This window comes from Barbus barbus (genome assembly GCF_936440315.1).
Source record: "Barbus barbus genome assembly, chromosome: 35".
In the NCBI taxonomy this organism is placed as follows: Eukaryota; Metazoa; Chordata; class Actinopteri; order Cypriniformes; family Cyprinidae; genus Barbus; species Barbus barbus.
The window spans coordinates 9,595,608-9,607,805 of NC_136763.1; the positions used below are offsets into that span (position 1 = coordinate 9,595,608).

The 12,198-nt window shown below is 37.9% G+C and overlaps 2 protein-coding genes across 2 annotated transcripts in view; both read left to right on the plus strand.

The window, feature by feature from the left end:
* On the plus strand, nt 1-7,925 carry LOC306854645 (large ribosomal subunit protein eL22-like). The gene is made up of 4 exons (XM_079392825.1): nt 1-80; nt 718-822; nt 3,489-3,613; nt 7,737-7,925. The coding sequence occupies exons 1-4, from the start codon at nt 69-71 to the stop codon at nt 7,876-7,878; spliced, it is 384 nt and encodes a 127-aa protein (XP_079248951.1). The 5' UTR covers nt 1-68; the 3' UTR covers nt 7,879-7,925.
* Nucleotides 7,926-9,032: 1,107 nt separating this feature from the next.
* The window catches only part of LOC306854840 (chromodomain-helicase-DNA-binding protein 5-like), a gene marked incomplete at its 3' end in the record, with an annotated part of 51,718 nt that continues 48,552 nt past the window's right edge, over nt 9,033-12,198 (plus strand). Inside the window, 1 exon segment of the mRNA XM_079393088.1 lies at nt 9,033-9,325. Coding sequence (XP_079249214.1) covers nt 9,259-9,325 — 67 coding nt within the window. The 5' untranslated portion in view covers nt 9,033-9,258.

A 12,198-nucleotide genomic window follows, 5' to 3' on the forward strand; every position in this document is an offset into this window, starting at 1 on the left:
GATTATAACAGGAAGCTCTCAATGCGCATGCGCTCCTTCTCCTCTCCCTTTCTGCCAAACTGTCGGCCATGGCCCCGATTGTGAGTACGAGCAAGTTTTAGAAAAACGATAAAATACAGCGTGTCACGTACCTCTAGGCCTGCAGAAACCAGTGGGGATTAAAGCTTAACCATTGGGCCTTTGATTAATTTGGTTAATGAACGCATATGTGTATCAGGGTTGTTTTTTTTAAAGCGTTTGTTTGGAGCGAGGCCTGCTCGTTAATAACCACGTTGTAGCAACCAGCCGTTAGCTGATTAGCATTTCCCATAGAACCGACGCGGATATACTGCGTGTTTTTGAGAATACTTTATTGATTGAAAATCCAGACGAACTGTGTCTTTGGTATTTTGTTTATAAATCAGTTTCTCCAGCAAAGACTCGAAACCACGAAGCTATCTTAGCCCAAAAAGGATATGGCTGCGTTGAAGATTTAATTTCATACTTTCCCCAACGTTTTCAAATATATTTAATTATTGCCTTTAAATGTGTGTAATCGTTGGTCGTTGTCACCTATACTGTCAGATTCCAGTTTTGCTGGAGTTTATTTTGATGAATGATAGTAGAAACCTGTCTTTAGTGTAGATGTATTTTCATTAATTCAGCACTTGCGATTATTTTACTGTCACCACTGATTGTCGTTGATTTCATCCATATGTGTCTTTTTGAATCTTACAGAAAAAGCAGGTGACCAAGGGTGGGAAAAAGAAAAAGCAGGTCCTTAAGTTCACCCTGGACTGCACCCATCCTGTGGAGGATGGCATCATGGATGCTGTTAACTTTGTAAGTAGAAACTGATCATCTGATGCAGAGTGCACACAGAACTGGAAATCTCCAGTCAGATTACTTGACTAAACAGCCATTTTGGGTGTTTTGCTAAACTGTACACATGCAAAGCTGTTTTTTTTTTTTTTGAGACTAATGCTTTTTTTTTTTTTTTTTTTTTTTTTTTGTGTGTTCTATCATTGAGATCCATTTTAGATTGAACTACCCCTGAATGACACGCTATAACAAAACTAACTTTTAGTAGTTTGTCAGTTTCTTCCAGGGGCATCACTAGACCCCTTTAACTGGGGCACGTGCCCCAGTATAAATCTACTGTGCCCCAGTATAAATCTACTGTGCCCCAGTATAAATTTACTGTGCCCCAGTATAAATCTACTGTGCCACGTGCCCCAGTATAAATCTGCTGTGCCCCAGTATAAATCTACTGTGCCCCAGTATAAATTTACTGTGCCCCAGTATAAATCTACTGTGCCACGTGCCCCAGTATAAATCTACTGTGCCCCAGTATAAATCTACTGTGCCACGTGCCCCAGTATAAATCTACTGTGCCCCGGTATAAATCTACTGTGCCCCAGTATAAATCTACTGTGCCCCAGTATAAATCTACTGTGCCCCTGTATAAATCTACTGTGCCCCTGTATAAATCTACTGTGCCCCTGTATAAATCTACTGTGCCACGTGCCCCTGTATAAATCTACTGTGCCCCTGTATAAATCTACTGTGCCCCTGTATAAATCTACTGTGCCCCAGTATAAATCTTAAATTTAAGTTCTAACAATTTTCTTTATTTGTCAGTGTATTCATTTACAATGATAATCGCGGCAAAAAAAAAGGTCTATATGCAACGTAGTAACCTAATTCATGCTTGTAAAAGCGACGCAGTTGCGCACTTTAACTGAAAACACAAACTCGTGCCATCCTTTTGCGCAGAAATGCCTCCATCGCGATATGATTGGATATGGTCGGTTATTATTGAATGTGATTGGTTCATGCGATAAATCCAGCCTCTTGTTTTCGTGCGAGCTCTCGGCCTGAATGAAGAAAATGATGGCATTATTGACTAAATATTAAGTAAACAACTTACCCGCTTAGAGATATCACTGTTATGTGTCACGTCAAAATAAAACTTGAAATGGCCTGAAAACGTGATGACCGTGTCAGTTAGTGAGCATTCAACTTGATGAAATGAAAGACGTATCTTCATGCCTATGACAGTGTTTACAGGGCTTTTATAACGATGACTCGAAAATAAGTTGACTTAAAAAGAACAGCTGAACATCAGTTCACTATTTAAAAACAGTGTGTCTATTACACTGTGCAAATATGCCGCAATTGTTGGCAGAAGCTATTTACACTAACTGCCCATCAATGTAATGTTACTACAAAAAGACGAATGTTCGTTAACAAGTCCAGTGGCGAAGATAGTAAAACGCGTGCCGAAGTCATTTTTGATGTGATCTACCCGGGTTCGATTCCCAAACTTTCTTTTTTTTTCTCCTCCATTTTCAAATCTCATATCACATAGGGGAGGTGTAGGGAGGGCTTATATTGTCCCATTTAATAATTTGAATTAAAATGATAATTTACACTCAATGTTATTGCATACTGTTTTATAATGTTCTACAATACTAAGGTGCAGATAATTGCCACTATTTGGAATTACCGTAGTATACATAGCAGAAAATCCTGCTATTTTAACACACTGTAAATAGAATCCATAGTTATTTGCATTTAGTGTAAATAGCATATCGCAAAGAAAATACTGAACAAGAAAATACTATAGGCTACTATTAATCTAATGAAGATTAATAAATGCTGTAGAATTGTTCATTCTTAGTTCGTTAACTAATGTTAGCCGAATTAAGTCTTTCCAAAATATTGTTCAAATTGTTACTGCCTTTCGTCATTATTTTGGATTAAATGTAAAAATGCATACAACACTATGAAATGTATAATTATTTAAAATGTTAAATAAAATACAAATAATGTAATGTAGTAATCTCTTTTTATGTAATGTTTATTTAACCAAGAAAATATATAGGTGTATATATACACACACATACATACATGCATACATACATACATACGTACATACATACGTACATGGCATATAACAGCCTCCTCATTTTAAAACGCTACCGCACACCACTGATGTGACCAAACTAAAGTAACTCTCTAAATAATATCGATCATCTTATTTTGACTCGATCATTATTGGCTCCTGTAGATGGACATCCTCGCGCCCCCCTGCTCTGCATATTTCGTATGTATCTCTCATCACGTACGAATTTGTTCTATTTGACTAAGTGCCCTGCGAAGTGGACATCACCGGATATTCCGCCATGATTTCTGTTCGAAACGAGTGTATATGTTCCATTCAAAGGGCATTAAAGGTGTGAATTTTAATGATTTATTTAAAGAGGTATATGATATCTGTATGTTGCTGCAGGCAGCGCAAATCCGTGATTGGGAACCACTGGTCTAGTCTGATTTTTTTTCTTAGTTTTTTTAAGTGGAAGTAAAAATAATAAAATATTTTCTCCCCAAATAATTGCTAACAATAACTGTTAATTGTATCACAGCTGCACTAGGGTCAGAATGGGCTTATGGCTTTTTAGCTATATTTCTATATGATTTGGCATGTCTGCATTTTGTCTCTGCAGGAACAGTTCCTTCAGGAGCGCATCAAAGTAAATGGTAAATCTGGTAACTTGGGTGGTGGCGTGGTCTCCATTGAAAGGAGCAAGAGCAAAATCACAGTGACATCTGAGGTCCCGTTCTCTAAGAGGTAAGTCTGAGATTAGAGATCCAAATGCATGTGAACTGTTATTTCTTTGACTATAATATTAAAGTTTTAGTTAAGTCAAAATGAAGCTGTCATTAAGATTATGGAATGGAGTAATTCAGCTTATGCATTACCAAACAGAAAAACAAAATTGAAAGTTTATTGCCATTATCATCCATTTGCTGTTTTTCCAGTGCAATTTTGATTAAAGGGATTGTTCACCCAAAACAAAAACTGTCATTAATTACTCACCCTCATGTCGTTCCAAAACCGTAAGACCTCTGTTCATCTTCAAATTAAGATATTTTTGATGAATTCCTAGAGCTCTCTGACCTTCCATAAACAGCAAGGGTCCTACCACGGTCAAGGCCCAGAAACGTAGCAAGGTTTAATAAAGTCATTATTGTTTTCTTTGCACACACAAAGTATTCTCGTAGCTTCATAAAGTTACGGTTGAAGCACTGTCACATGGATTATTTTAACTATGTCCTTGCTACATGCTACATGCCAATTTTATGAAGCTACGAGAATACTTTTTGTGTGCGAAGAAAACAAAAATAATGACTTTTATTAAACCTTGCTACGTTTCTGGCACTTGACCGTGGAAGTATGTTTGCTGTCTATGGGAGGGTCAGAGAGCCCTCAGAATTCATCAGAAATATCTTAATTTGTGTTCCGAAGATAAACGTGGGCCTTATGGGCTTGGAACAACATGAGGGTGAGTAATTAATGACAGAATTTATTTTTGGGTGAACTATCCCTTTAAAGTGCCTCTATTATGGGTAATGAAAGGTTCATATTTTGGTTTTGGGAGTCCCTAACAACAGGTTGACATGCATGCAAGGTCAAAAAACACTTTCATTGTCTTATGCATTTACTTTTACCTTATTTGCTCAACGACTCTCAAATGAAGTGGGCGGGCAATATGCAAATTTTTCACGTCGACTTCAAATGAAATGACTTGGGATTCGTTTTAAAAACGACTCGTTTCAATAATTCAGAGTCGACTCTTTCTATTGAGAGGCAATAACTTTATGCACGGTGCACTTTCAGTTTTAAAACTTTTTAAAAGGATGTTTTCTTTTCATTCACTTAGAGCTGTGTTATACACTGCATTAAAGGTCATTTTCAAAAATCTATAATAGGGACACTTTAAGATTAAAGTGTCTTATTTTTCTTGCTGTGTGCATAATGGAAAGCTGTTGTTTCACTGCTGTATAGTGATGTTGTAAAATGTTTGATTATTAAAGGTGAAATATGTATTTTAAGTATTTATGCCTAAAGAAATTGTCTGCCATCTTGATATCAGTTTTAGTAGTCTAAATTGAATAGATTTTCCTCTCCATAAATCAGTCCGAGTCCGTTCACACAGTCAGAATGCTGTTGAATCATACACGTGCAGAGTTTGCAAGACGTCATTGTGACTAACAACAGCCCACATGTTTTGCAAATTGAAAGTGCACAGTATTGTACTGCCAGTTCTGTTAATGGTTTGAGGTTTTTACATTTGTCCTGAATTTCTTTAATGATGAACTGAAGCGTACTTGCAGCTTGCGTTCAAATGTATGTTTTTATTTAGGTACGCTCAAATTATTATTATTTTTATTATTTTTCTTTTGTTATATAGACTATAATCATGCATTTCATTTGTTGCTGAATTCCTGTCTGCTTACTGGAACAGGTTACTTAGAGCTTTATTATTAAACGCATGAAAGCCATGGCCATGGGAAAGGATTTTTTCTGTGCCAGCTTTATTATTAGTGTTTTGGACATAGCAAAGCATTTTGAAAGTTGCTCCTTGTATACAGGTACATCTCAAAAAATTTGAATATTGTGAAAAAGTATTTTTTTTTCTTGTAACTTCTTTCAAAAAGTGAAACTTTCATATATTTTAGATTCATTACATGTAAAGTAAAACATTTCAAAAGTTTTTTTTGTTTTAATTTTGATGATTCGAGCTTACAGCTCATGAAAGTCAAAAATCAGTATCTCAAAATATTAGAATATTTACATTTGAGTTTCGATTAATGACCATCTCTACAGTATAAATTCCGGGTATCTTGTTCTTTGAAACCACAATATTGGAGAAGACTGCTGACTTGGTAATTATCCAGAAGACGAACATTGACGCCCTCCACAAAGAGGGTAAATCACAGAGGGGCATTACTGAAAGGTGTGGCTGTTTACAGAGTGCTGTATCAAAGCATATTACATTTACATTTACATTTATTCATTTAGCTGACGCTTTTATCCAAAGCAACTTACAATTGCTATATATGTCAGAGGTCGCTCTGGAGCAACTAGGGGGTTAAGTGTCTTGCTCAGGGACACATTGGTGTCTCGCAGTGGATTCGAACCCGGGTCTCTCACACCAAAGGCATGTGTCTTATCCACTGCGCCATCACCACCGCCATATTAATGCAAAGTTGACTGGAAGGAAGAATTTGGGTAGGAAAAGGTGCAGAAGCAACAGGGATGACCGCAAGCTTGAGAATACTGTCAAGCAAAGCTGATTCAAACACTTGGGAGAGCTTCACAAGGAGTGGACTGAAGCTGGAGTCAGTGCATCAAGAGTCACCACGCTCAGACGTCTTCAGGAAAAGGGCTACCAAGCCACTTCTGAACCAGAAACATTGTCAGAAGCATCTTACCTGGGCTGTAGAGAAAAAGAACTGGACTGTTGCTCAGTGGTCCAAAGTCCTCTTTTCAGATGAAAGTAAATTTTGCATTTCATTTGGAAATCAAGGTCCCAGAGTCTGGAGGAAGACTGGAGAGGCACAGAATCCATGTTGCTTGATGTCCAGTGTGACGTTTCCACAGTCAGTGATGATTTGGGCTGCTATGTCATCTGCTGGTGTTGGTCCACTGTGTTTTCTGAAGTCCACAGTCAACGCAGCCATCTACCAGGAAATTTTTGAGCACTTCATGGTTGTTTCTGCTGACAAGCTTTATGGAGATGCTGATTTAATTTTCCAGCAGGACTTGGCACCTGCCCACACTGCCAAAGGTACCAAAAGCTGGTTCAATGACCATGGTGTTACTGTGCTTGATTGGCCAGCAAACTCGCCTGACCTGAATCCCATATATATGGGGTCTTGTCAAGAGGAAGATGAGACACCAGACCCAACAATGCAGATGACCTGAAGGCCGCTATCAAAGCAACCTGGGCTTCCATTACACCTGAGCAGTGCCACAGGCAGATTGCCTCCATGCCACGCCGCATTGATGCAGTAATTCATGCAAAAGGAGGCCCAACCAAGTATTGAGTGCATAGAAATGAACACACTTTTCAGAAGCTTGACATTTGTTTAAAATATCCTTTTTTTATTGATCTTATGTAATATTCAAATTTTCTGAGACACTGAATTTTGGGTTTTCATTATCTGTAAGCCATAATCATCAAAATTTCAAGAAATAAAGGCTTGAAATATTTCACTCTGTGTAATGAATCTATATGATGTGTTTCACTTTCTGAAATGAGTGACAAAATATTGACCTTTTTCATGATATTCATCACAAATTTTTTTTAGATGTACCTGTATATCTACTTCACCTGCTCAGATGTGACTTGGCTAGGAATTACTACTAGGACACATTACTATGATTTTTGTTTATTGACTTGTGAAGTTTCGTGCAAGGCTATTGAGACATTGCATTTTTAATTAGTTGTTGCTGCTTTTGTAATATTGCATGAACTCTATTCAGAAAGTGTTGTGGCATGTCATTTACTACTTTGTTGTTGAATATTTTTTTGAGAAGCAAGATCTGATGAGAAGGTCCTTAAAAGCTGCTAGGAGAACCACTACTACTAATTTTACACCTTATAATTGGAGTCTTTATGTGCTTTTCAATTAAGATATTTTTGATAACTATAGTGATTGTTACACAAGGCAGAATTTAAGGGTCTTTTGTTTTACCCAGTAAGCCAAGTGGTGTGAATACAGAACAGTTAGTTATAAAACCTGTATCTATATTTATAGTGAGTTCGGTATTACCTGCATTTGTAATTTTTGAATGCACATTGAAACATCTCTGGTATTATTAGTGTTTACTGTATTACTATCTCATTTGAAACTCAGTTGCAACAATATGGAATATTTAAAACTTGACTGTTTGTTGTTTGCAGGTACCTGAAGTATCTTACCAAGAAGTATCTCAAGAAGAACAACCTGCGTGACTGGCTGCGTGTAGTAGCGAACACCAAGGAGAGCTATGAACTGCGCTACTTCCAGATCAACCAGGATGAGGAGGAGGAGGATGAAGATTAAATCCATGCCACTCTTTTGTAAATTCAATAAAATTTCAAAAGAAATCAGTTTCCTTGTTTTTGGTGTGTTCATTGCATTATGTTCAAAACATTGTGTCTTGCTGGGAGGAAAAGAGGGTACTGGATAAATCCATTTGATTTATAATTGTGCATTTTCTTTCTATTTTTAGAGCCAAAGAAGTCTTTATTTATTTTACTGCACTAAAGCATATAGGATTCATCTACCACCAGTCAGACAGAACCAATAATTTCCATAGCAACAAAGTTTGTGCACTCATAGGGTTCAGAGAGTTATTTTAATCGGGAAAAACCTGCATGATATGCTGAAACATCTATACCAGTCTAAAATGGTTGCTAGTTTTAGTTGGTCTACCGAGCTTGGGCTCAACTGCTTGGGCCAGCTTAATGTCATAAGAACTAGACTGGGAGACCAAGCAAATCTGCTTGGTCCAGTTTATGCAATTTAGTTTTGTTCGTTTCAGTAAGGTTTTATATGATTGTAGGGTTCCTGCATTGTGTAGCGGAGGTTATTATAAATGCCTTTGTCTGGCTTGATCACGTCGTACAGCCCCCCCCCCCCCCCCCCCCCAGTAGTATAATTTACACAAATGTGTCTTCACCATGCATAGTTCGCCCAAAATGAGGCAGAATGTCTCAAGTCACCGTTTACTTTCAGTGTTATGTCAAGAAAATTAAATGAAAGCGAATGGTGACTGAGGCTGTGGGACACACGTCATACAGGTTTGGAGAGCGTGGCAATTGTTTTTTTTGAGTGAACTGTACCTTTAAGTCCCTTTAAAATATCTCTAAACAAAGTCGACAAAGATGTACGTTCAGCCGTGACCTTGGATATTCAATTCGTCCGACCTCAATTTAAAGTAAAATAAAAAAGCAGGACAACAAAATCCTTTTTCCAGCTCCTATTATGCTCTTCCCTCGATTGAGAGGCAACTTTCTCCCGTATGTCTCCCTGTATAACCTCACATTCCTCGAACTTGAGCGGGAAAAGGGCAATGCGACCACCGCCGCTCTCACTACTAGTTAAGCCGGTGACCAGGCGACGAGCACTAACTAGTTGTGTCGGGAAACTATGGGATGGATTGCCATGGCAACCGACCAGACGTCACAATCTGGGCATGTGTGTTCCATTTTTGTCTCTTTCTTATTTTCAGGCTGGAGGATTTGGTTAGAGAAGAGGGAGAAATTTATTTTTTTAAACCGGGCAGCCATCTTTTATTTTATTGAGAGCATATTAAAAGAAAATTAGCCTCACCTTCAGTGGACGTCTCTTTTTGAGGCTGAAAATCTGGGCATTCAGAGGGTTAAGTTTCAGGACTTTATTCCTGTATCTCGGATGTGATTTTCTTGTTATGCGGTAAAGATGCCCGGATCGCTAAGCAATGAAGATGAGGGGCAAGACGATATGGATTTTGAAGACGACGTGCCAGGTGAGGGGCTAAAGAGTCACGGGGGGGGGGGAGTTCTGCCCTTCACAACTGCGCTGCTACGCCTAGTTGAATGCGGAGGAAGAGGGGCTTGACGCGCGTGCGATTTATTATAGTCTCAATAGCTTCTGTTCTCACTCCGGACACTGTTCGTCCAAAAATAACAGCACACTGTCCGACTGTATTTGAGTCACTAACGCGCGCCTGTCCACCGGCGGACCATCTGTCTGCGATTCTCTTTGAGATAAAATCGTTCTCTGTAGCTGTTCGTATAACATCATCCGCATTTTTCTTTGCATATAAATGAGTTATGCATGCACCCACTGTCTTTTTCTCTCTCTCTCTTTCCAGTCAGGCTGCTCTGATATTGCGCTCACTGTGCACAATGATTTCTAAATCTGCTGGACTGTTTTAATATAAAGTCTGGTGCATGGCAATGCTGCAGTCTCGTTGTAAAAATAGTATACCAGACGGAGCTGTGGGGATTTATGCATTGTTTAGAACTGATCTAAACAAACAATCAGTTTCTCGAAAAGGTGTTATGGTATTTCTCTGAGGAGCTGATGGTGATAGTGCTACTCTGTGGTCACTGTGTCTTGTAAAAGTAGTGCATGTGCTTGATAGAGCCACGTGTGACAGGAAAACATCAGCTACAATGATCCACTGCCTCTGTGGTCTGTTTGAGGGGCACAGACTTTAGCCAAGACAGCCTCCACAGTATCTTACAAAAGGTTTGTTAAATTTACAGTAAAAACTGACTGTTAGAACTTTACTATGATTTTATAGGTTTGGTGATTTTATATTTTAGGCTTCCTAAAGGTATGTGGCATTACATTGTATTATGTCAATATAGCTGATTTATTATTAATGTGTTTGTTGCTGTAAAATGCACTTCTATTGATAGAGTTTATCAGCATTGTCCTGCTTAGTCTGTAGTTATCAATTACAAAATGACTAAAAGACAATTTTAAATACTTTTGACTTATTTTCAGTCATTTATAATAAAATGTAATATCTTTGACCGTATGTATTTAGTTATTAAGTGTGTGGTTGTACTGTAGATTAGCAAGTGTACTATTTTTACATTTGTTTTCTGTTACAATCAAATGTTTTCTACAGTGTAGACCTGTGGAGTGTTTGCTAAAATAAGAGCCTTTGCTTAATTTAAATGAATGTATGAAACTGATGCTTTGTGCAACAGCTGCTTTACATAAAATTGTTGTTGAAAAGTGACACTCTATGTTGATGGTGCATATATCTTTCTTAGGCAATATGAAGGCAATTATTATGCTTCCATTTGCATTCAAGGTTAACTCCAAAGCCAACCTTATCAACGGATTAATCGCTGCTGGTGACTACTGTATCCTTATGATTTCACTCTGTTTATGCTTCCTGTTTAGGTGAAGGGCATGCACCTCATCAGTCTTATTATTATTGTTTTTTTTTAATGATAGATTGGTCTCCATTGGTTGTGAGAGCAGGGTTCTCAGTGGTGTAATAGAGAAGCCATGTAGTTAAGACTGTTCTGCCTGCATGCCTTTTATATATTCACAGCCCTCAGTTCAATAAAATCCATACATTTATAGTTTTTCGCTCACAGGCTGCCTCTGAATTAGTCGTGAATTAATCACGTGACAGACCTGGGCACAAGTATCTCATTTTCACCCCAATCGCGTATTTACCTTCTTTTTTACGAGGCGGTAAGGTAACATGGCTGAGATGAACGCTGCTGAGGGCTGCAAACGATTTGAAATAATGTGCAATATGCAGAAGAATTAATAATTGAGAAATAATTCATGAGCCAGCCTGCTCTTTCTGTGTAGACAGTAAGCCCCCGCATGTGCTAAAAATGAGAAATCTATGCAGTGCAGGACTGGCCAGGATTTTGGGTTATGCTGTTTAGTCCCTTTCACTGTGATTGCTTTGAGTGCAGGCCAGAACACCTTCACGGGTTCCTTTGCTGAAATTATAACGAGGTAGTTGATGAATGTTTTGGTGAGATTAATAAATTTAGCAAATTTTTAAGATGTGAAATGAGCTATTAAATTTATTTAATTGCAAACCATCGCATAATAATTCCCATACCATCAATCCAGTTCACCTTGAGCTTATCTATAAAGAAAAAGCATATTTTAAATTAATTATAGTGAATCTAACATGCATAAGTAAAGTAATAGGATGTATACTGAAAATGCAGTTTGTATTGTAGGATATCAAAGTGAGATTTGCAATCAAGACTGTTCACTGCATGATCCAAACACTGAAGAAACACATGACTGCTGCCCCCAGCCAGGAGCAATGAAGGGATCAATAGTGCATACCCTAACCGCGGATGTAAAGAGACAAACAGATGATTTATAAAAATGTTGATGAAAAAAATGTGGCATGCTCAATAATTGCATGGTTTTAATGTTACTTCACCTCCATTGGATATGATTAATGGATGTGCATCGCTTCTGTTAAGATATGCACATTTTAATCCATTAGTTTTAAATTGTTACAACTTGAGTCCATATTCCTTGTGTGCCTGTCAGGAGGAAAGGAGTGGAGAGGCTCCAGAGAGGCGTTTTCCTAAAGATTTGCAAAATCAATAGCAGATTCAATGGATAGTTTACCCACAAATTCAGTTCTGTAATTTACCAAATCTCACATCGTTTGAAACCTGTACAACTTAATTATTTTAATGTGATTCACAAAAAATTAAGATATTTTGAAAACTGTTTCAGTGTTTTGTCCATGGGATGAAAATGTTGTTTTAGACCTCACTGACTTGAATTCTATTGGCAAATGTCTTCAAAAAATTCTTTACAATTTTGTCTGCAAAAGAAAGAAACTCGCACAGGTTTGGAACGACATGAGGTTGAGTAAATGATAGA

Excerpts from the sequence above, each read along its gene's own strand:
- LOC306854645 (XM_079392825.1), top strand. Across the intron at positions 823-3,488 it reads TCATGGATGCTGTTAACTTT|GAACAGTTCCTTCAGGAGCG; the intron begins GTAAGTAGAAAC and ends TTGTCTCTGCAG. Across the intron at positions 3,614-7,736 it reads GAGGTCCCGTTCTCTAAGAG|GTACCTGAAGTATCTTACCA; the intron begins GTAAGTCTGAGA and ends TGTTGTTTGCAG.